The sequence below is a fragment of the Lithobates pipiens genome, unplaced genomic scaffold (genome assembly GCF_037356315.1).
Source record: "Lithobates pipiens isolate NorthernLeopardFrog02 unplaced genomic scaffold, aLitPip1_a1.2 Scaffold_10, whole genome shotgun sequence".
In the NCBI taxonomy this organism is placed as follows: Eukaryota; Metazoa; Chordata; class Amphibia; order Anura; family Ranidae; genus Lithobates; species Lithobates pipiens.
The window spans coordinates 85,882,145-85,904,527 of NW_027507686.1; the positions used below are offsets into that span (position 1 = coordinate 85,882,145).

The following is a 22,383-nucleotide window of genomic DNA, read 5'->3' on the forward strand; positions in this document are numbered from 1 at the left end:
AATGTCAGAGTTTTACAATGCCTCATGGGATGCGTAGTTCCGCAAAAGCTGGAGGGCCGTAGTTTGAGGATCCCTGCACTAACTCATGCCCTTACTTAATATGCTCTTAAAGCAAACCAATCTCTCCTCAGTGTTCTTTGTTCCTAAGATTCTATCCCAATTGATATCTTCTAGCAAGGTTTGTAGTTTAGGGAAGTTGTCTTTGTATTCCCCTTGTTTCCTATTTGTGTGATTTCTATTAAGGCTAATTGACCTGTGATCGCAGTTTCCTAAATTGCCCATTATTTCCACATGCCTAATCAGGTCTGTATTGTTGTTAATCAGTAGGTCTTTGTTTTTAGTTGATGCATCTACCATCTGACCCATAAAATTGTCCTACAAGACTTTTAGGAACTGGCGAGCCTTAGACTAATGCACGGTTCCTTACACCCAGTCTGACACTTCCCAACCTTGCTGCTAATCTAAATTTATGATAGGAGGTCCATCTCCCCCTCCTCCCTCAGTTTAGGGGGCCTATAGTATACACCCAGAATTATTTTTCTCCTTAGTTTCATCCCTTTGGAGCGCTACCTATAAGGATTCCACCTCCTCCCTAGCTCGTTTAGTGATGTCATCTCTCACAATCACTTGTACATTATTCTTGACATACAAACATACCCCTCCCCCCCCCCCTCTATCCCTGCGATAAAGGGAATGCTCTTGAATGGTTGCCACCCAATCATGAGAGCTGTTGACCAAAGTCTCTGAAATTACCACAAAATCTATATCCTCCATGTACAACAGTATCTCAAGTTCTCCCATCTTGTTCACCAGGCTCCTGGCATTGGTGAACATGCCACGTAGTTTAGACCGGACACTTACTGTCCTTATTGGGTGTTCTGAGATTGCAAATAGGACTCGTTAGTATACTTACCTAATGGTTTGTGTGCTTTCGCTGTATGTTCCACGCTGACCATCTATACCTCTAAACCCTCCTCCTGTCACCTAGTTTAAAAGTCCCTTTAACTTTTTGGCCATCTTCACTCCCAGCAGATCTGTACCCTCCTCATTTGGGTGCAGTCCATCCGTTCTATAAAACTGGTGACCGACTCAGTCCTCCAGGAACCCAAACCCCTCCTTACTACACCAGCTCCTCAGCCATTTGTTTACTTCCTTAATCTCCTTTTCTGGTGTAGCTCGATGTACCGGTAGTATTCATGAGAATACTACCTTGGAGGTCCTCTTCCTCAATTTAGCTCCTAAGTCCCTAAAATCATTCTTTAGGACACTCCATCTGCCTCTGACTTTGTCATTGGTGCCAATGTGCACCATGACAGCTGGGTCTTCCCCAGCCCCTCCCAGTAATCTGTCCACCAAATCCATGATGTGCCGAACCTAAGCGCCCAGCAGACAGTTCAGCGCTTCAGGTCTTTGTGACAGATTGTATTCGCAGTATTACAGTATTCGCCCTCAGATGATCAAGGATTGCATACATGCTGCAAGAAAGTACACAGTTGCATCTCCACACCCGCCAGGCATCGTACCTACTAATTTAATGAGGATTGGGGATTATACCCTGTCCAAATTACCTAACAACTAGCTTCCTCACACTAATACTCAATACGATACACGGGTACTCGCTGCCCACGTGCACTCACAACACACAGGTACACACACACCTCAGACAACAATGGTACTCCCAACACTCAGGTACTACCTGACACTAATACTCGATACAGCCCACATGCACTCGCAGTACTCGTGTACTTAAAATACACAGGTACTTTGATCCCTGTTATAAAGTCAGAATAGTACTTCAGGAAACTGAAACCTTCCTTCTTACACCAGTTTCTCAGACAATTATTAGATCCCTATGCGTCTGCTGCATCAAGTGGCTCGTGACACAGAAGTATTTCCAAGAATACAACTTTGTGAGTCCTTTTCTTTAGCTTACTATGCAATTCCCTGAAATGATTTTAAAGAGGCTCCAATTCTCTCGAATTTTGTCATTTGTTCCAGTATGCACCATGAAAGTTTAGTGTTCCCCAGCCACCTTCCAATCTGATCTACAATGTGTCAAATCCAAGCACCTGGTAAACAGCATACTGTTCCATGATCAAGGTCTTTGTGTGGAGTGCTCCTCCCCCACTGGCAAGGAAGCAACATGCAAAACTGTACTACACTGATCATTGCTGGCCCTTCACTCCCATCCATACCAGGCACTTGTATGTGACATTATAGGAGATGGATGAGAGAGGAGTATGGGCAGGAATATGCCAAATTATGTGCGACAGCCATTTCTCTGCATATGGGTGAAAGCTCTGCCCTACTGACCATCCTCTACACTGCTCTACTTATTCCTGTCCTCCCCCCATACACTGCTCTGTTGAATCTTATTGTATACAGTAATGACATTTTTACTATGGGCCAGTAGGCAAGTGGTGAAGTACATTTTCATATAAAAAATATTTTAATTGTGTGAAAAAATTGGCAAGTGTACATTTGCACAGTTACTGCCAAGGACTAATCATATAAAACAAAACCTTAGGTATCACAGAATTAAGGTAAAATTCCAGGCAAACAGATATACTTTTTGTGTATGTACACGGTCTTACCTGCTATAGGATTTGCACTTCTGCTCAGCCAGATACCTCTAGCAAACCACAGAGTCAGATAAGTGACATTTATTGATTCCAGTGTTCCTCTGCACCAATCTGGATAACAAATGAAAACCATACTCCTGTTTAGTGAGCAGGAGGTGACCCAGGATGTGGTAGAGTCTAGGCTGTGAGTGTGGCAGAGTTGTGTGAATAAGAAAGGTGCAACTGGACAAATACTTTGGCAGGAACAGTTCACACAAAAGGCATTTAAGCTATGAGTTTACAATTAGTCCAATTAATCATTTTGTGTAATTCATGCTATAAAAAAATATGCAATATTAGAAACAGATGTTTTTTGATAAATGTTTAATCAAATAGATATATTAGAAGAATTCACCCTTCCCAAACAAAGCCAAGCAAACTAATAGTTGAAACCAAACTTCATAAAACTTTTCTGCTGACATGAAATCATTATATACTGTATTAAATGCAGTAGAATACCATGCTTACAAATTCAGCAGCCAATTTAAAAACTCTATGTTTGCAAAACCACCACTGTGATTTGTAGATTCGAATAATGGTCCTAATAAAATATAAACATTTTCTTTGCAACAAAGAAAAAAATTGCTTGCGCTAGCTAAAAACAGTTTTCACATTTTAGAGATTGGAGCAACAGAAAGTTCAAATAGAACCTCCCTCAAGATTATATATGAGGCTTAAGAGCCCCTTTAGACCTATGCATTTACCACAAGGCAAAACACAAAATTCATTCAAAGGTACCTCAACACAGTACAGTAGGCTCCAATGGACTTACATTGTAGCGCACCTTAACACACATGCCATGGGCTGCATTATATTGTGGTAAAATGGTGCAGGTCCAGATTGATTCTTTGCTGTGTGTTGGCAGCCTATCCGTAATAAAGGGGCTGTCATAATGCCATGCACATAATGAGCAGGGAGTACACCAGCCATCAAAGGGTCTAAAGGGGTACTTGAGGGCAAAGTAGCAATCCCGCAAGTGGAAATATTTGGACTAGAGGTAGAAAGTAGTACGTTAATTACACTCACTGCTGTGCCCTGCTGCTTTAGATCTGTTACATGAAAGTCCTGATCTACGTGTCTATGAAGTTCCATCAGTCAGTGTGAAAGGTTTACACCTCTATAAAAAGGGGGGGGGGAGGGGAGGGAGAGAAATAAATTAAAGCTGGATTTTCAAGTTGTAAATCACAAGAACAAGGACACCTATTCTACAGGTAATTAACAAGCTACACTGTCCAACAATCGCTGCTCACATTAACAATACTCCCAATTTATGAGAAAAACACCTTCTACTGATAGCAACCAGATTGAAAAAAACTTTTTTCTTCAGACACATTTCAATCCCAGGTGCGATTAAGAGTGAACAAATAATCCTAGGGCAATTTATTCATAACATAAAGCAACAAAAAAAATGAAAAAAAAACGGTCAGTTAAATTTTAAAATACAACATTTTATTCTTCTCAAACGGTGTTTTCATGCTGTAACTTTGCGTTAAGAATATCTAAAATGATTTACAATAGCATATTAATATTGGTTAAAACATTCATCTATAACAAGTGTGTGGGTAAAATTACTGATGCAGGATGAAAAGTGAACAAGTCAATTCAAACTGAATGTAATTTGAGAAGTAGCAATCCAATTTGTAAAAATGTCCAGATAAAAACACCCATATTTGTAACTTTGAGGATTGGTGGGCAACATATAAATGAATGATAAACTTCAGTAGCTGGGTTAGAGAGGACACCAAGGCAAACACAGGTTTACAAGAAGGCATCACACCATTCTTTAAGGCAGCCAAAGCAATCTCTTCCTTGTTTTGCATTTGCTCCACATGTATCTTTTAGCCAATCCTTAAAAAGTTCTTCATCCTTCTTCAGCACAAGGAACTGACCCAAGAGAACATAAGCCTAAAACCGGAGAAATATGAAGTATTAGTAAAAGGGTAAACAGGCTTCTTAAAGCACAACTAAACAATAAAATTAAGGCGGAACTAAAACCGCCTCTACTTTACAGCCAAGGAAGCTATCTTGGCCTCGGTTTGATCTGCAGTTGCCATGGTGCTGCACATGTGATCAGTTAATACACCAGCCAAAAAAAGGAACCATGACAGGTATCATTTGCAGCAAGCCTCGAATAAAACTGAGAAAAATATTAAATGGATGGGTTTAGTTCAGCTTTAAGCAGTTAAGATTCAAGGCATGCCATGAATGTCACAAGCGCTTGTGCTCTAGGCCAAACTGTCAAGTCATTAACCCTTTCAACACCAGTGTATAGTCATATGACGCCCGCAGATGGGATCGCCCATCCTGGGCGGGTGTCATATGACGACCTCTCATTCCCGGCCGTCTAGGGGGCACCCGCAGCATCGCTCGGGACTTTATGTCCACCGGGCACCCGCGATTGCCTGGGAACACAGCAGGACCGTGGATCTGTGTATGTAAAACACACAGATCCACGTCCTGTCAGTGGAGGGGAGACCGATGGTGTGTTCTCAGTACAGAGAAACACAGAACGGTCTCCTCCCCTTGTGAGTCCCCTCCCCCCACAGTTAGAATCACTCCCAGGGAACATAATTAACCCCTGCAGCTCCCACTAGTGTTAACCCCTTCCCTGTCAGTCACATTTACACAGTTATCAGTGCAATTTTATAGCACCGATCGCTGTGTGAATGGTCCCAAAAATGTGTCTGCCGTAATGTCGTAGTTACGAAAAAAATCATAGCTTGCCGCCATTACTAGTAAAAATAAAATAAAATAGCCATAAATCTATCCCTTATTTTGAAGATGCTATAACTTTTGCACAAACCAATCAATATATGCTTATTGCGATTTTTTTTTACCAAAAATATGTAGAAGAATATGTATCAGCCTAAACTATGGAAACAAATTTTTTTTTTTTTTTTTTTAAACCACTTCAGCCCCGGACCATTTTGCTGGTCAAAGACCAGACCACTTTTTGCGATTCGGCACTGCGTCGCTTTAACTGACAATTGCGCGGTCGTGCGACGTGGCTCCCAAACAAAATTGGTGTCCTTTTTTTTCCCACAAATAGAGCTTTCTTTGGGTGGTATTTGATCACCTCTGCGGGTTTTAAAAAATAGAGCGACAATTTAGAAAAAAAAAAAAAACAAATTTTTTACTTTTTGTTATAATAAATATCCCCCAAAAATACATATAAAAAAAAAAAATTTCCCCTCAGTTTAGGCCGATACGTATTCTTCTACATATTTTTGGTAAAAATAATAATAATAAGCAATAAGCGATTGATTGGTTTGCGCAAAAGTTATAGCGTTTACAAAATAGGGGATAGTTTTATGGCATTTTTATTAATTTTTTTTTTTTTTTACTAGTAAAGGTGGTGATCAGTGATTTTTATTGTGACTGCGACATTATGGCGGATATCCGACATTTTTGGGACCATCGTCATTTATACAGCAATCACTGCTATATAAATGCAGTGATTCCTGTGTAAATGACAATGGCAGTGAAGGGGTTAACCAGTGTAGGTGTTAAGTGTTCCTAGGGGTGTGTTACTAACTGTGGGGGGCTGGGCTTTCATTTAGTGAACGCTGATCTCTGCTCCAATCACATGGAGTAGAGATCAGCGCCACTAGTTGCTAGGCAGAATGGGGAAATGCTGTTTTACAACTGCATTTCTCCATTCAGCCGCCCCGTGAGACGATCGCGGGTATGCTCGCGGCGATCGAGTCCGTGGGACCCACGACCGGACTCACAGGGGTCCCGACCGACACGCGAGCTTGACGCCGGCAGCACGCTCGCTATGGCAGGGCGGCATTAAAGATTGGACATACCTGTACGCCAATATGCCTGCCCGTGCCATTCTGCCAACGTACATCGGCGTGCGCCGGTCGGGAACCGGTTAAATGGGATAATTTTTATAGCAAAAAGTAAAAATTTGTTTTTTTTCCCCAAAATTTTTGCTCTTCTTTTGTTTACATCACAAAAAATAAAAAAACTGTAGGGGTGATCAAATACCACCAAAATAAAGCTCCATTTGTGGGGGAAAAAAAGGAAGTCAATTTTGTTTGGGTGCAACGTCGCACAACCGCGCAATTGTCAGTTAAAGCGAAATCGCAAAAAGTGCTCTGATAAGGAAGGGGGTTAAATATTCCGGGGCTGAAGTGGTTAAATGGCCGGTGCCATAACTGATTACTCATGCAGTACCATGGCAACTGCAGATCAAAGTTTAACATGGCAGCTTCCTTTACTGCAAAGGATTGGAGGATTTAGTTCCACTTTAAATAAAAATGAGTGTGTATTTTCAGTGTGAACATATTTAGTTATTGCAGTGTTATCTAAAATATTATCTAAAACACTGAAAATACTATACATTCCCTACAACCCTTTTGCTGCCAGATCTTATTTCTTTCCACCTTTGCACGCTAAAAAGGAATTTAATAATTTCTGGACATCTGGGTTATAAGAATACTGTATTCCAGAGAGGTTGGCCATCCTCTATACAACCTCCAGCTCCATCAGCAAGCAGTACATAAGGCCAATAACACACTCAATAGATTTCGGGGAAAAAGATTTTACAGTAAGTACAAACATCTTATTTTCTTTATCGTCAATTGAGGGAAACAAGAATTAAATAGTTCTTGGACATTCAGGACGTCCAATAGCAGCCCAGATGTAGAATTCATATTACAAGAATATCTGAAAGTATCAATGCTTGAATGAATGCTAGACAAAAGTTGAAACAAGGAACGTTACTAGAGAAAAAGCCTAAGCCTTGAATACCTAACCATTGACTTCAGGGAAGATAGGATAAACAAGGCAGGTCCAGAAAAAAGATCAACCAGACTAAAGCCAGAGGCTTAAAGTGGTTGTAAACCCTTACAAACCACTTACCTACAGGTAAGCCTAGATTAAGGCTTACCTGTAGGTCCAAGAAATATCTCCTAAACCTACACAGTTTAGGAGATATTTGGCGAAAGACAGGCACCGCTGTCTACGGCGCATGCGCCGTAGACCGCGGCGCGCAGGCGCACTGAGCGCGGCACCGTCAATGGCGAATATGCTGCGCGTGGCGGCTCCCGTGCAAATGCGCGGGAGTGACGTCATCGCGGCTTCGCCGAATGACAGCGGCGGAGCAGCGAGACCCACCGAGAAGGTGGATGCGCCGGACTACAGGGGACAGCGGTGACATTGTTGGCTCCTGTGTCAGGTAAAAGCGGGGTTCCACCCTAAAGTGGAACTTCCGCTCATCGGAACCCTCCCCCCCTCCGGTGTCACAGTTGGCACCTTTCAGGGGGTGCAGATACCTGTCTAAGACAGGTATTTGCACCCACTTCCAGGCATAGACTACCACCGGAGTTTATGCTGTTTCCTGTCCCGGAGTGCTGTCTGCTGGGACACACATGGGTCCAAGAGACAGCGCGGACCATTCCCATTGCGACTCGCGCATGCACATTAGGGAACCAGGAAATGAAGCCACAACGCTTCACTTTCTGATTCCCTCACAGAGAATGGCGGCGGCAGCAGCCAAGAGATCGACCAGCCGCTGTCTTTTAATAATTTTTTTTCCCAGTGGAATCTCTCTTTAAAGAGATTGTAACCATTAATTAAAAAGAAAAAAAAAATATTGATTTTTAAAACAGCTATTTTCTTTTCACATCAGGGGCCACAGAGCCATAGTAGTTACTATGTGGGATGTCCCATAGCAATGCCAACTGAAGGGAGGGAGGCACCCTGCAGTATGCTGTGCCCAAAGGCGATATCCTCATGACCTTTTACATCTACTTGATAGAATCTGGTAAATGTATGGATTGAAGACCAAGTTGCAGCCTTCCAGATCTGAGCCATGGAGGCTTGGTGATGCACTGCCCAAGAAGCACTAACAGCCCTGGTGGAATGCACTTTAATATGAAAAGGAGGCATTTTCCTCTTTAACCACTTGCCGCCCGCCCTATAACAAATAGGCGGTGGCAAAGTGGTTGCATAATCCTGATCGGACGTCATATGACGTGATCAGGATTATGAGCCGCTGCGCGCCCCCGGGGGCACGCATCGCGGCGATCGTTGTTGCGGGGTGTCAGTCTGACACCCGGCAACTACGATCTCGGTAAAGAGTCTCCGACGGAGACTCTTTACCACGTGATCAGCCGTGTCCAATCACGGCTGATCACAGTGTAAATAGGAAAAGCCGGTGATTGGCTTTTCCTCACTCGCGTCTGTCGGACGCGAGTAGAGGAGAGCCGATCGGCTGCTCCTCTGACGGGGGGGGGGGGGGGGGGGGGGTCTGTGCTGATCGATTATCAGCACAGCCCCCCCGAGGATGCCCACACTGGACTACCAGGGACGCCACCAGACCACCAGGGATGCCCAGGACAAGGTATGCCACCCTAGACCACCAGGGATTGCAGTCAGTGCCACAATGGATGCCAATCAGTGCCCACAATGGGCATCACTGATTGGCATGCATTATTGTTTGGCACTGATTGGCATCCATTAGTACAATATACTATAATACAATGCCGCCTATCAGTTCCCATCTGTGCCGCCTATCAGTGCCCATCCATGCCCACCTGTGCCGCCTACCCATGCCCACCTGTGCCGCCTAACCCATGCCGCCTAACCCATGCCCATCTGTGCCAATCCGTGCCAGCTATCAGTGCCAATTTGTGCCACCCATCAGTGCCCATCCGTGTCGCCCATGAGTGCCGCCTATCAGTGCCCATCATTGCCACCTCATCAGTGCCACTTCATTGGTGCCACCTCATCGGTGCCCATCAGTGCCGCCTTATCATTGCCCATCAGTGTAACCCCATCAGTGAAGGAGAAAACTTACTTATTTGCAAAGTTTTGAAACTGAAACAAAAAAAAACATTTTTTTCTTCAAAATTTTCGTTATTTTTTTTTATTTGTTTAGCAAAAAATAAAAACCGCAGAGGTGTTCAAATACCACCAAAAGAAAGCTCTATTTGTGGGAAAAAAATGATAAAATTTTCATTTGGGTACAGTGTAGCATGACCGCGCAATTGTCATTCAAAGTGCGACAGCGCTGAAAGCTCAAAATTGGTCTGGGCAGGAAGGTGTTTAAGTGCCTGGTATTGAAGTGGTTAAACCATAAGCTGGAACCACTTGACAAATCTATTTAGAAATGGTAGATTTCAACGTCTGGCAACAGAAACAAAACATCAGTTTTACAAATCTGAGCAGTCACTTTTAAATAGACCTTGACCACTCTCACCACATCAAGAGAACGTAGTGACTTTTCTCCCACAGAACGAGGATCTAAATAACAAAAAAAAAAAAAAAAAGGCAGAACAATATCCTGAAGTGTGAAGCAAGTGGTCGTTGAAAAAACACTGATAAGGCCAACACCTGGCCCTTGATAGTGCTCAAGGCCAGCTTCATTATGATCTCATCTGTAGGAATTCAAGGATCCTACCTATGATATTTCCTGGGATGCCAATCCCTGGATTCACATCAGGAGACATATGCCTTCATGACTCTCTAATACATGATTCTGGAGGCCAGCTTCCTAGCATTAACCAAGGTAGAAACTACTGAAGCCGACAGCCCACGGTCCTTTAGAATGTGGGGCTCAATAGCCAAACCGTTAAAATTAGAGTCTGCAAGGTAGGATGAAACACCAGACCTTGCGAGAGAAGGTCTGGCCAGAGGGGCAGGGTCCAAGGGACCTTCTTTCCCTCTTGCTTGATTCTGCGTAGGAGACACGGAAGCAGCAGAACAGGACAGAACGCATAGATTAGTGAAAACTGATCCCATTAAAAGACCAAGGCATCTGTTTCGCATGCCATCAAATCCCTTGTCCTTGACACAAAGTTGTCGATCTTGTTGTTGAACCTGGACGCAAACAGTTCCATGTCCAGAACCCATTTTTGGCATATTGTTGGCGACTCAAGTAGTCCGCCTGCCAATTCCTCATCCATGGAATGAAAACTGCTGATAGGCAAGGGATGTTTTCTGCCCAAGACAGAATATGAGTCACCTCTCTCTGGGCCGCGCAACTTCTTGTGCCCCCTTGGTGATCGATAAAAGCCACAGCTGTGGCACTGTCGGATTGTCTCCCGACAGGATAATTCCATAGTCTGAGCGTCCAGGCCTTTAGGGCCAGGCATACTGCCCGAATCGCTAGAATATTGATGGGCAAGGTCAACTCCGATTTGTTCCACTTCCCCTGGACAGACGCTTCTTCCAGAACTGCTCCCCAGCCCAAAAAGCTGGCATCTGTTGTTACTACTTTCCAGGTAACCGTTAGAAAGGATTTTTCTTCTTGAAGATTTTTGGATATTAACCACCAATTGAGGCTGTGACACACTTTGGCAGATAAACGCATCGGGAAGTCCAGAGTTTGGACCTACTTGTTCCAAGTTGACAGGATACTGTTTTGCAGCAGTCTTCAATGAAACTGCGCATAAGGAACGGCCTTGAAAGAAGCCACCATTTTTTCCAATAAACTCATGCAAAGATAAATAGAAGGATTCTTCTTTGTTTCAACCAGCCGAATCAGTTCTTTTAAGGAACCAATTCTTTCCTGGGGCAAAAGTACAATTTTCTGGACTGTATCTATTATCAGCCCTAATTACTGAAATCTCCTTGATGGTTTTAAAGGAGGAGTTTTTCTAGGTTGAGGATCCAACCTAAAGTATTCCAGGTAGCTGACTGTGGTGACCAGACTTTGGTTTAAAACAGGCTACAGATTGATCTATCAAGAGTAGATTGTCTAAGTAGACTAGTATCGTTATACTTTGAGCCCTTAACCTGGCTAAAGGAGGAGCCAGGATCTTTATAAACACTCAAGGTGCAGTAGCTAGCTCGAAAAGGTAGAGCTACAAACTGGAAATAAAGATTTTTTACCTCGAAGCGTAGAAATTTCTGGTGAGTCAGGGAAGATTGGCACATGGAGATTAGCATCCTTGATGTTGATTGATGCCAGAAGTTCTCCCCCCCTTGTAGGAAGGAGACTACCGATCGGATAGAGAAAAAACAAGGAGACAGGAACTCTTTGGACTCCAGCTTGTACCTTGGAGCTATTGAGGAAATCCCCTATTTGTCTTCCCATCAGATCCTTGAGAACTGCAGAAGTTGTTCCCCTATTGAGCGAGCGGGGTGCCTCCTCTTAAGGAGGCTTCAGTATCTTGTAGGTTTCCTCCCCCAAGACCTCTTTTGTCCCTGGGGATAAATCTGAGGATTACTTTTTGAACCTGGCGGCGGAAGACATCACGACTGCTTGGAGGCTGATGCCCCTGGCACAAATGGAGCTTTAAAAATTAAAATTTACTCCTTTACTTAAATGACAAAATGGGGTACTTTTCCCACTAGAATTTATTTGGATGAATTATCCAAACATTCTAAAATAGCTGTTTCACCGCAAAAGGAAGACTAGCCAGGAGCTTCTGCATTGTGAAAGGAAGTTTATCCTCTGCTGACGTGCAATCCCGCACTCATGCGTTTAGCTGTTTGTGTTAGCAACAATGTGCACAGAACCGTGTGTAGCACCTGGTATTCCCAGGCGGTCTCCCATACAGTTACTAACCAGGCCTGATTCTGCTTAGCCTCCGAGATCAGACAAGATTGGGCGCTTTTAGGGTGATGTGGCCATAGGCATCTTAGCAGTTGTTTGTTTGGCTAGTTTATAAGCAGGCACCCGAGGCCCTTGTAGAGGTTCTACAATAAAACCTCACAACATACACGACCGACATAAAGCTGCCAGATCCTGGGCCTGCTAAGCAGAATACCTAAAGCAATTACTGTCAGCGGAGGCTGCTCAATCTGCCAGAGAATTTTAACAGGAATCATAATATTTTATCCGTTGGATGCCTAAGCATTTGAGCATTTTCTGCAGAACAAAAGCTATTTTTCACAAAGATTATAGCAGCGTTAATTGCTGGTATACTCTACTTAGAGTTTCCTCCACCATAGGATAAAGTGTAAAAAAAAAAAAAAAAAAAAAAAAAAAAAAAAACATGTTTATCTGGGAGATCCTCTCAGACACAAAAAGAAAGCCTTTCCAACAATAAATGGACAGGAAAGGGCATTCGCAGTTTGAGGAGGCTTTGGCGAACCCAACACTCAGTTAACCACATGCCGTTGGGTTATTCTGGGAGGGCGTCCATGGACGTCCTCTCAGAATCCTGCTCTGGTGTGCGCACCCGGAAACATCCGTGAGCGCCGGGTCTTCCGCGGCTAAATGGCAGCTGATAGCGGCCGTTTACCACGTGATCGCTCTGTCAAATGACGGAGCGATCATAAAAACAGAATGGCATCATATCTGGTTCCTTCCTCCCCTCTCTGTACTGATCGGTACAGTGTAAGGGGAGTGTTCGCTTGCAGTGCCCATTCCAGCCACATTCTGACCCTGCCTGCCATGCCCCGCAATAACCTGCCTGCCATACCCAGCAATACCCTGCCTGCCATACCCAGCCATCCACATCCACGGTTTATCCATGCCACATCAGTTTGCATCCATGCTACTACAGTGTCTCAAAGTGCAATTAGATTGTCAAATTAGACTTGAAATGCATGCCCCTAGAATGCCTGCTGGCATTCCCTGCATGAGTAGGGAGTAGCAGAATGTATTTTGGGATGTAATTTGTGCTATGCATATGCTGTGTGAGAAATAACCTGATAATATGACAATTTTGTGAAGAAAAATAAAATAACTTGATTTTGCAAAAATTACAACTTCAAAAACCTCACCGTGCTACTTTCTAAATACCTTGGAATGTCTACTTTACATATCATAAAAATATATTGGGGGGAGGGGGTATTTGTATTTTCCTGGCATGTTAGGGTCTCAAGAAAAGAGATAGGCCTTCAGTACTTCAGGTGTGATCAATTTTCAGAGATTGGCACCATAGCTTGTGGACTCTAACTTTCTCACCGACCAAATAACATACACCAATTTTGCTAATTTTTACCAAAGATATGTAGCAGTATAAATTTTTGCCAAAATTTATGAAGAAAAATTACTAAATTATAAACAGAAACAAATACTTTTTTTTTCAGAATTTTCTGTATTTTTTGATTTATAGCACAAGAAAATAAAACCCAGCGGTGATTAAATACCACCAAAAGAAAGCTCTATTTGTGTGAAAATTTTTTTTTTTTTTTTTTTTTAAATTGGACTAAATTTCCTATGGGTACTGTGTTGCATGACTGAGTAACTGTCAAAGTGTGAGAGCATTGAAATAAATGTGGAGCAGACTACACAACGAGAAATTGCACCATCAATCCTAAGATTGAAACCAGCTGATTCTCCCACATTTGGCACCTCAGAAGAGGAGTCACCAGTTTCAGCACTGTCCCCTGAGGGGATTCGTTTTGTCCCGCCCCTAGTTCCTCAGTTTGAGGATCCTGGGCAAAAGGTAGAGAACCTGTGTGATTACCCACTACAGCTCCGGAAGAATTTACCCCCTTTATGAACAGAGCACTTTTTGCGATTCGGAACTGCGTCGCTTTAACTGCCAATTGCTTGGTCATGCAACGTGGCTCCCAAACAAAATTGATGTATTTTTTCCCCACAAATAGAGCTTTTAGTGGTACTTGATCACCCCTGCGGTTTTTATTTTTTGCGCTATAAATAAAAAAAGAGTGACAATTTTGAAAAAATTATTTTTTTACTTTTGCTATAATAAATATCCTCCAAAAATATATAATAAAACAATTTTTTCCCTCAGTTTAGGCCGATGTGTATTCTACATATTTTTTGAAAAATAAAAATAAAAAATTGCAAGCAGCAATTATTGATTGATTTGCACAAAAGTTATAGCATTTACAAAATAGGGGATCGTTTTATGGCATTTTTATTTATAATATATATATTTTTTTTTAAATGGCAGTGATCAACAATTTTAATCGTGACTGCGACATTATGGCGGACACATCGGACATTTTTGGGACCATTGTCGTTCATACAGCAATCGCTGCTATACAAATGCACCGATTCCTGTGTAAATGACACTGGCAGTGAAGGGGTTAACCACTAGGTGGCAGTGTAGGGGTTAAGTGTGTCCTAGGGGTGTGTTGCTGTGGGGGCGTGGCTGTGTTTTACACATAACTGATCTCTGCTCCAATCACAGGGAGCAGAGATCAGTGTCACTGTTGCTAGGCAGAACAGGGAGATGCTTGTTTACTTTAGCATCTCCCCATTCTTCCTCTCCTTGAGGCGATCGCGGGTATCCCAGCGGCGATGAAGTCTGAGGGACCTGCGACCAGACTCACAGAGCTTCTCGCAAGCGCGCCCGTATATCGGCATGAGGCAGTTAAAGTCGCTAAACTTTTTTTTTTATATAAACCCCATAATGGATGAGGGAAAAAAGATATTTTGGTAAAATACACAGGGGCTGCAGTGCTGAAAACAGTTGAACATTTCATGGCCCTGATGCTCACTTTGACCAGTCTCTCCCTCTCAGGAGAGGATGCCATTTGTAGAGATGAGTAGGCTTTCCAGAGCTTGGAGGGGGACCTTTTTAGTTCTATTTTGGGGGTGTTTTAACCCCCTTTCTGACCTTAGCCCGATGTACAAAGCAGAGATACCATCAGAAGAAATCTCATCCACTGCTTGAGCAATAGTCCAGCCACTGCCGCTGATATTAATGCTCAGCCTCATGCAAATAATAAATGTGTTAAGCAGAAATGCCTGTGTCACCAAAACCTCTTTCATGCTCCCTTTGCTCTCATGTCTCTGTGACAATTTTGCAGCCAGCACAAATGGAGCGTTTCCTTTATTTTTTTAAACACACTCCCGCATTGGAGGACGACAATGCCACGCTAAGCCTCACTCCCACCTCGCATCGTGCCCCCCCTCTCTCTTTTAAAAAGAGTTTTCCCACACAAGCACGGGCCTCCGATCCGACGGGTTCGGCTTGTGAAGGAGGGACAGCATGCAGGAGGCCTGAGGGGCACCCCGTGTAGGGGCGGTGAAAGAAAATGGCATTGCCAAATGTTTTCAGTTCTCCCTTACACTCCGCCTCATTAAGAGGGGAAGAGTTCAGCCCAGGTGGGCGTGTCTGGAGGAAGCAAAAACCCCTCAAACTTACCGGAGGTCTGCCTGCTGGCTGGAGAAAGTCTGCTGCTTCTGTGACACAGCATGATCTCTGAGCAAAGCACAAGAAGGTACGTGCCCCATACAGCTTCCAGTGGTGAAACATGGGCATTTACTTTAAAGGAGACAATTCATAAGAACGTTTTAAAAATTTCTTAGAAAAACTCCACTTACCTTTCCTGCCGCCCTTCATGGTGGCTTCCGTTAAACCTTTAGGAGCCGGCAATCTTAGCAGAAACCAACAATCGTGGACCTGCAACAGCACCCTGGCAGTAAACTTTATGGCCTTAATACCAAAAAGTACTGGATTCCGGGGACCAGCTTTGGACACAAAGCCTTGGTACCATTCAATTCGGCCAGAAAGACACATTGAATGGATCCATCTGCATAGCTAGCCCCAGCAAGGATTGCTCCAAATGAGCTCAGCATCTTTACTCTGTGACCAACATCTAGCCCTGCCCCCACGTCATTGGATTTGATTGACAGCAGCGGGAGCCAATGGCTGCGCTATCTATCCAATCAAGAGCCGAGAAACAGGACAGAGGAATAGTGCGTCTCTGTCATGAGAAATTCCAGGTCTCAGGTAAATAAAAAACGGGGGGCTGGTCACAGCCAGTTGTTTTTTCACCTTAATGCATAGGATGCATTAAGGTGAAAAAACACGAATGTTTACAACCCCTTTAACTGTTCTGCACAATGGGTAGAGCGGCAATTGCACAGAGCAGCCCTAAACCTTCTCTTCTTGGGTCACCAGTCAGTGCTCTTGGCCCCTCATTTTCATTTTTTGCCCCCATAGCAAACTGCTTAATATGGGGGCATACATGTGGACTCGCTTCCGAGCAGCGCCACCTGCGTACACAGACTTCGCAGCATAGCCCCGCCCCTCAAAATCTTCACAGGATTTGACTGACAGCAGCGGGAGCCAATGCCTCAGTAAATGCGTTAGAGCGGGAAGAGCCATTACAGATGTATTATGCATAGTACTAGGCAAGTATGAGGGGTTGAGGGGCATACTTCTGACTAAACATTTTTTTAAATTAATGCAGGAAATGCATTAAGGTAAAAAAAGTTTAGGCTTTAAAACCACTTTAAAACAGAACTCCCTGAACCCTCGGCTTCAGGGAGAGCAAGATTCACAAGAAGATATTATCTGATAGACAAATAATCTCTTAAGGAGACATACTGGTTGCAAGAAACCTCTCAGTAGTTAATCCAAAAGGAAAGAGGCAAAATAAAACCATAAAGTAGGGAAAACAGAAGGGTAGTAACCCTGAAACCTTTGAAAGGAGGTGGTGGTGTGAACAGAAAGGCCAACTTGGCTGCAGTCCAAACTCAAAGAATCGAGGGACAGCACGAGAAGAGGGTGCACGTTAAATGGAAATCCCCCACAATCCGTAAATTCCTAAAAGGGATGAGACTGAAAAGAGACAGTTACTAAAAGGGTGTAATCTTTTGACTGCAATGGGGGCTCCCTCCCCTGAAGGAGTGCAACATCCAATGGGATAGGACTTCCAAGGGCATGGTGCTATAAGAGTAGGAATCAGAGGGTAGATGGTGTCCAAATAAACTTAAGGAAAAAAAAAACACAATGAAGTTGCGTAGTTCTAGGAAGGGCAGCTAAAAAATTTGCTGGATTCAAAGGTCTTGAGTGGAAGCTACGAAGGGAAGCCTGAGCATTCATACTGCAAGGAGGTAAAACTACACGTGACCTAACAGGATATACAAATACTCCTTCATTTGCCAAAAAGGGGGTGTTCCCTTAAAGCGGTTCTTCACCCTAAAGGGGAAGTTCCGCTAATCTTATCCCTCCCCCCCTCCGGTGCCACAATTGGCACCTTTCAGGGGGGAGGGGGTGCAGTTACCTGGATAATCCAGGTAACTGCACCCACTTCCGGCCAGACCGCCGCAGACGCTCCGCCCCCCCCCCCCCCGTTGTGTTCTGGGAAACACACAGTTCCCAGAGACACAGCGGGGGACCATAAGAGACGCGCAGCGCGACTTGCGCATGCACAGTAGGGAACCGGGCAGTGAAGCCGTCATGCTTCACTTCCCGATTCCCTGACATCTCTGGAACCTGGGACAGGTAAGTGTGATTTTATTAAAAGTCAGCAGCTGCAATATTAGTAGCTGCTGGCTTTTAATATTTTTTTTTTTTTTAGGTGCAGCTCCTCTTTAATGTTTATGGCTGAGCAGATAAAAAGACTTCTGACCTGGAGATCTGCAGCTCAAGTGGGAAGTAGACTGTAATTGTCCGTGATCTGCCCCAACTTCCTAAGGGTGGCAGTATAACCTGAAAGTCTAAAAAAAGACAAAAAATTCCTGTGTCCCTCATTGGACAATAGAGAAATGTGCACTTTTAGCTAGGAAACCACTTAAAACCCCCCCCCTCTCTCTCATATACATATATATATATATAGATATATATCTATCTATCTATCTATCTATCTATCTATCTATCTCTGAAAGCATAGACCCTGTTAAATAGATAGATGAGAGTTGCAATTTTTGTGTTACACAATATTTTATCAATTTTCAGTCAAAAATACGCACACAATCTCCAATAATCTTGCACTTTTGGCATCCATAAGGCTGGGTTCACACTGGCGCGGCTAGAAGAACCGGATGTGATTCGCACCGCACTGCAGTGCAAATCACATCCGATCTCTGTGCGATGCGAGTTCAGCCATACAGATAGTATGGCTGAATTCGCATCGCACCCTCCACAAACTCGTACAGGACCCTTTTTTTGGTCCGCAGCAGAATCGGATTGCATGGGTGTTCACACCATGCGATCCGATTCCTGTCCGAGTTTGCAGATCGCACTGCGATATGCAAACTGATCTGGGGGTGTCATTAACGTTTCACTGACACTCCCAGCAGTCCACATAGGGCAGTGTGAACTGGGGCGGGAGGCATGCGATGCGGGAACCCCCTGCGGATTTGCGGCGTTCCCGCATCGCTTCAGTGTGAACTCAGCCTAAAAGTGATAAGATCACTGCAAGCAGAAAGCCTAGAGCAGGGATATGCAATTAGCGGACCTCCAGCTGATACAGAACTACAAATCCCATAAGAGCCGGTTCACATAGGGGCAACACGACTTTCAACACGACTTTTGGAGGCAACTTGGACACGGCTTCAACGCGACTTGGGGCGACTTACAACACGACTTTAAGTCGCACCAGGCTAGGCGACTTTTGCCGTGGCCAATCAGAGAATGAGCTCTCAAGGGGTAACACCACGCCAAATAAAAAAAAAACGGGAGCATACCAGGCCCTTAGGTCTGGTATGAATTTTAAGTGGAACAGCCTACGCTGAAAAAACAGTGTGGGCCCCCCCCCCCCCCCCCAGATCCATACCAGACCCTTATCCGAGCACACTACCTGGCTGGCCAGGAAAGGGGGTGGGGACGAGCGAGCGCCCCCTCCCCACCCGTACCAGGCCGTGTGCCCTCAACATGGGTGGGGTGCCTTGGAGAAGGGGGGCCGCATGGCCCCCCCCCACCCCAAAGCACCTTGTCCCCATGTTGATGAGGACAAGGGCCTCTTCCCGACAACCCTGGCCGTTGGTTGTCAGGGTCAGCGGGGGGCTTAACGAAATCCGTGAGCCCCTTTAATAAGGGGGCCCCCCGGATCCCGGCCCCCAACCTTATGTGAATGAGTATGGGGTACAATGTACCCCTACCCATTCACCTGTGATAAAAATAAAAAAAAAACACAAGGGTTAAAATAGTTTATTGCACAGCTCCGGGGATCTTCTCGCCGGACTCCTCCGCTATCTTCTGCTACCTCTTTTACTAGCAGGAGGAGGCCGGCTTTCTTCTTCGCCGCAGCCCTCTTCCGACTTCGGGGGTCTTGTCCCCCTCTTCGGTTCTTCTTGCCGGGCCACCGCACCTGCTAGCTCTTTTGCAAGCGGTGGCCCGGTCTTCCGTTGCCGTCTTCTGTTCTGTTCTCTTCTTCTACTCTTCTCATCTGAAGATGTTGCCTCGTCGCTGTCTCCGGTCACAATGACAGGACACGCGGCGACTTATATAGGGACATCGTCGGATGAGGTCCCGCCCATTATGATGTCACAGTCCCAGAGGATCCTGGGACTGTGACATCATAATGGGCAGGGACATCATCCGGCGATGCCCCTATATAAGAGTCGGCGCACACCGCATGTCCTGTCATTGTGACCGGAGACAGCAACGAGGCAACATCTTCAGAAGAGCAGAAGAAGAGAAGAGAACAGAAGACGGCGACAGTGGCGACGGAAGACCGGGCCACCGCTTGTAAAAGAGCTAGAGAAGAAGGCGCGGTGGCCCGGCAAGAAGAACCGAAGAAGGGGACAAGACCCCCGAAGAGGGGGACAAGACCCCTGAAGTCGGAAGAAGAGGGCGGCGGCGAAGAAGAAAGCCGGGCTCCTCCGCTAGTAAAAGAGCTAGCAGAAGATAGTGGAGGAGTCAGGCGAGAAGACCCACGAAGACGGAAGAAGACCCCCGGAGCTGTGCAATAAACTATTTTAACCCTTGAGTGTTGTGTTTTTTTTTTTACATTTTTTCACAGGTGAATGGGTAGGGGTACATTGTACCCCTACTCATTCACATAGGGTGGGGGGCTGGGATCCGAGGCCCCCTTATTAAAGGGGGCTCTTGGATTCCGATAAGCCCCCCGCCCACAGACCCCGACAACCAAGGGCCAGGGTTGTCGGGAAGAGGCCCTTGTGCTCATCAACATGGGGACAAGGTGCTTTGGGGTGGGGCGTGCGGCCCCCCCTTCCCCAAGGCATCCCCCCATGTTGAGGGCACACGGCCTGGTACGGCTCAGGAGGGGCGCTCGCTCGTCCCCACCCCCTTTCCTGGCTGGCCGGGTAGCGTGCTCGGATAAGGGTCTGGTATGGATCTGAGGGGGGACCCCCACGCCGTTTTTTTAAATCAATGGGTACCAGTCGTATAGAAGTAGTACAGGAACCGTTTCTGAAGTCGGAGCGACTTCAGTAGTGTGCATTAAGATGGCTCTCATTCACTTACATTGATTTTTACATGTAGCGCCACTAGGGGCGACCTGAAGTCGGATCTCAATCGCCCCTGTGTGAACCGGATCTAAGGCATAGCAAGACTCTGACAGCCACAAGCATGACATCCAGAGGCAGAGGCATGATGGGACTTGTAGTTTTGCAACAGCTGGAGGTCCACTAATTGCAGATCCCTGGCCTAGAGGCTTGCTACTATATACTAAATAAAACAAGCTTATAGTTCTGATTGCAGCAATGAGCTTGTCTTAGCCCCTTGACTTCCATGATGTGTAATTCATCTTTAAAGACAGGGGTCAAGTCCTGGGGAAAAAAGTGTGGGAACTCCCACCCGCCCCACCAAAAAAAAAAATATATATATACACGATACGCTCATATGCACGAACGCTTCAAAAGTGCTATTTTTTCATCCAATTTTTGTATTGTGTGTATGAAGCTTAACTGTTAGTACATAAAAAAAAAAAATAGCAATCCTCAATAAACTACGGTAATTCTCTGAATAATCAGCATTCGTTGAATTGTGCTTCCATGCAAATGTGAACATCATGTTCTGATCTTTATTCAGGAATTTTATTTTGTATATAGAGTGTTTATGTGGTGAGTTTACACTTTTCAATGAACGGAGTTTGGATAACACAGGGTTAAACAGAAAGGTCATAAATTAACTGCACATTATCTGGACAGAATGCTTGGTGAGATAGTGATGTGTTCCTGCTTAGGAGATGTATGTTAGCTTGGAGGGGCTGCAAACTCTGCAGGGCTCCAACACACACTCGCTGCTATTCCAACCCTTCACATATTTCCACATAAACTTCCCTCCTGGCATTAAACTTTGCCAGGTATGGTGCTCAGCTTACCACCCCAAACTGATGTTCCTCCCTCAGCTCACCCCTCTCCCTGCATGTCCTGTGAGCAGAATAGCTGTGCTCCTCCTCTGTATTCTCTCATCAAATGACACTGAAGATAGAGGTGGAGGGATTCAGCAGGACACACAAAGCAAGTATGCAGGAGACTTGGGGGGGGGGGGGGGGGGGGGGGGGAGAGATGAGGAGACAGAAAATCAGGAGGGGCCGGTGGGGAGGAGCGCATCACGAGAGGTCTGACTAAATACAATCTCTTAGCAGCAGGGACCTGATCTACCTGTCAGCTAGCTGCGATTGACAGGTAGATTGAAGCAGAAGCTGTCATGGGGCCCCCTACTGGCAATGCCTGAATGGTCAGGTGTGCAGCACTTACTATTGCAAACTGTGTAGGCAGCTGCTGGTGTAGCACCTGCCACACAAGCTTGCATACTTCAAAGTCTTGCAGGACACGGCTGCTAACGGGAACAGAGTTCCTGTTGTGGAAAAACTACAGGAACTCCATTGCCATGCGTTCCCGCAGGACTTGAGCCCTGTTTAAAGATCATAAGAGACCCCCAAGCCCAGTCTTTTCTGTCAGCTTAGGCTGATGTCAAAAGGGTGAGGGAGCAGGGGACAAGCCAGGGGACCCCAAAAGAAGAGGTTAAGGGTTATTCGGTGCAAAATCATTGTATAGAGCAAGTAGATATAAAAAAAAAAAAATTATTCTTTTAGAAAAGAAGAGGTGCTGCAAGATAAACATCTCCACAGTGTCTGCTACTACAGAAGCCAGTGAGGACTTGTCTTAAAGCTAATTTTTTAGAACACAAATACTTTAATGTTCACAGACTAGGCACAGGTGGACATTAATAAAAATTTC

At 45.0% G+C, this 22,383-nt stretch overlaps 1 protein-coding gene across 1 annotated transcript in view; it reads right to left on the minus strand.

Moving 5' to 3' along the window:
• Window positions 1–4,048: 4,048 nt before the first annotated feature.
• The window catches only part of BANF1 (barrier to autointegration nuclear assembly factor 1), a 31,015-nt gene continuing 12,680 nt past the window's right edge, over window positions 4,049–22,383 (minus strand). The window contains exon 3 of the mRNA XM_077456629.1: window positions 4,049–4,526. Within this exon, the coding sequence (XP_077312755.1) occupies window positions 4,380–4,526 (147 nt within the window). The 3' untranslated portion in view covers window positions 4,049–4,379. The remainder of the gene's footprint in view (window positions 4,527–22,383) is intronic.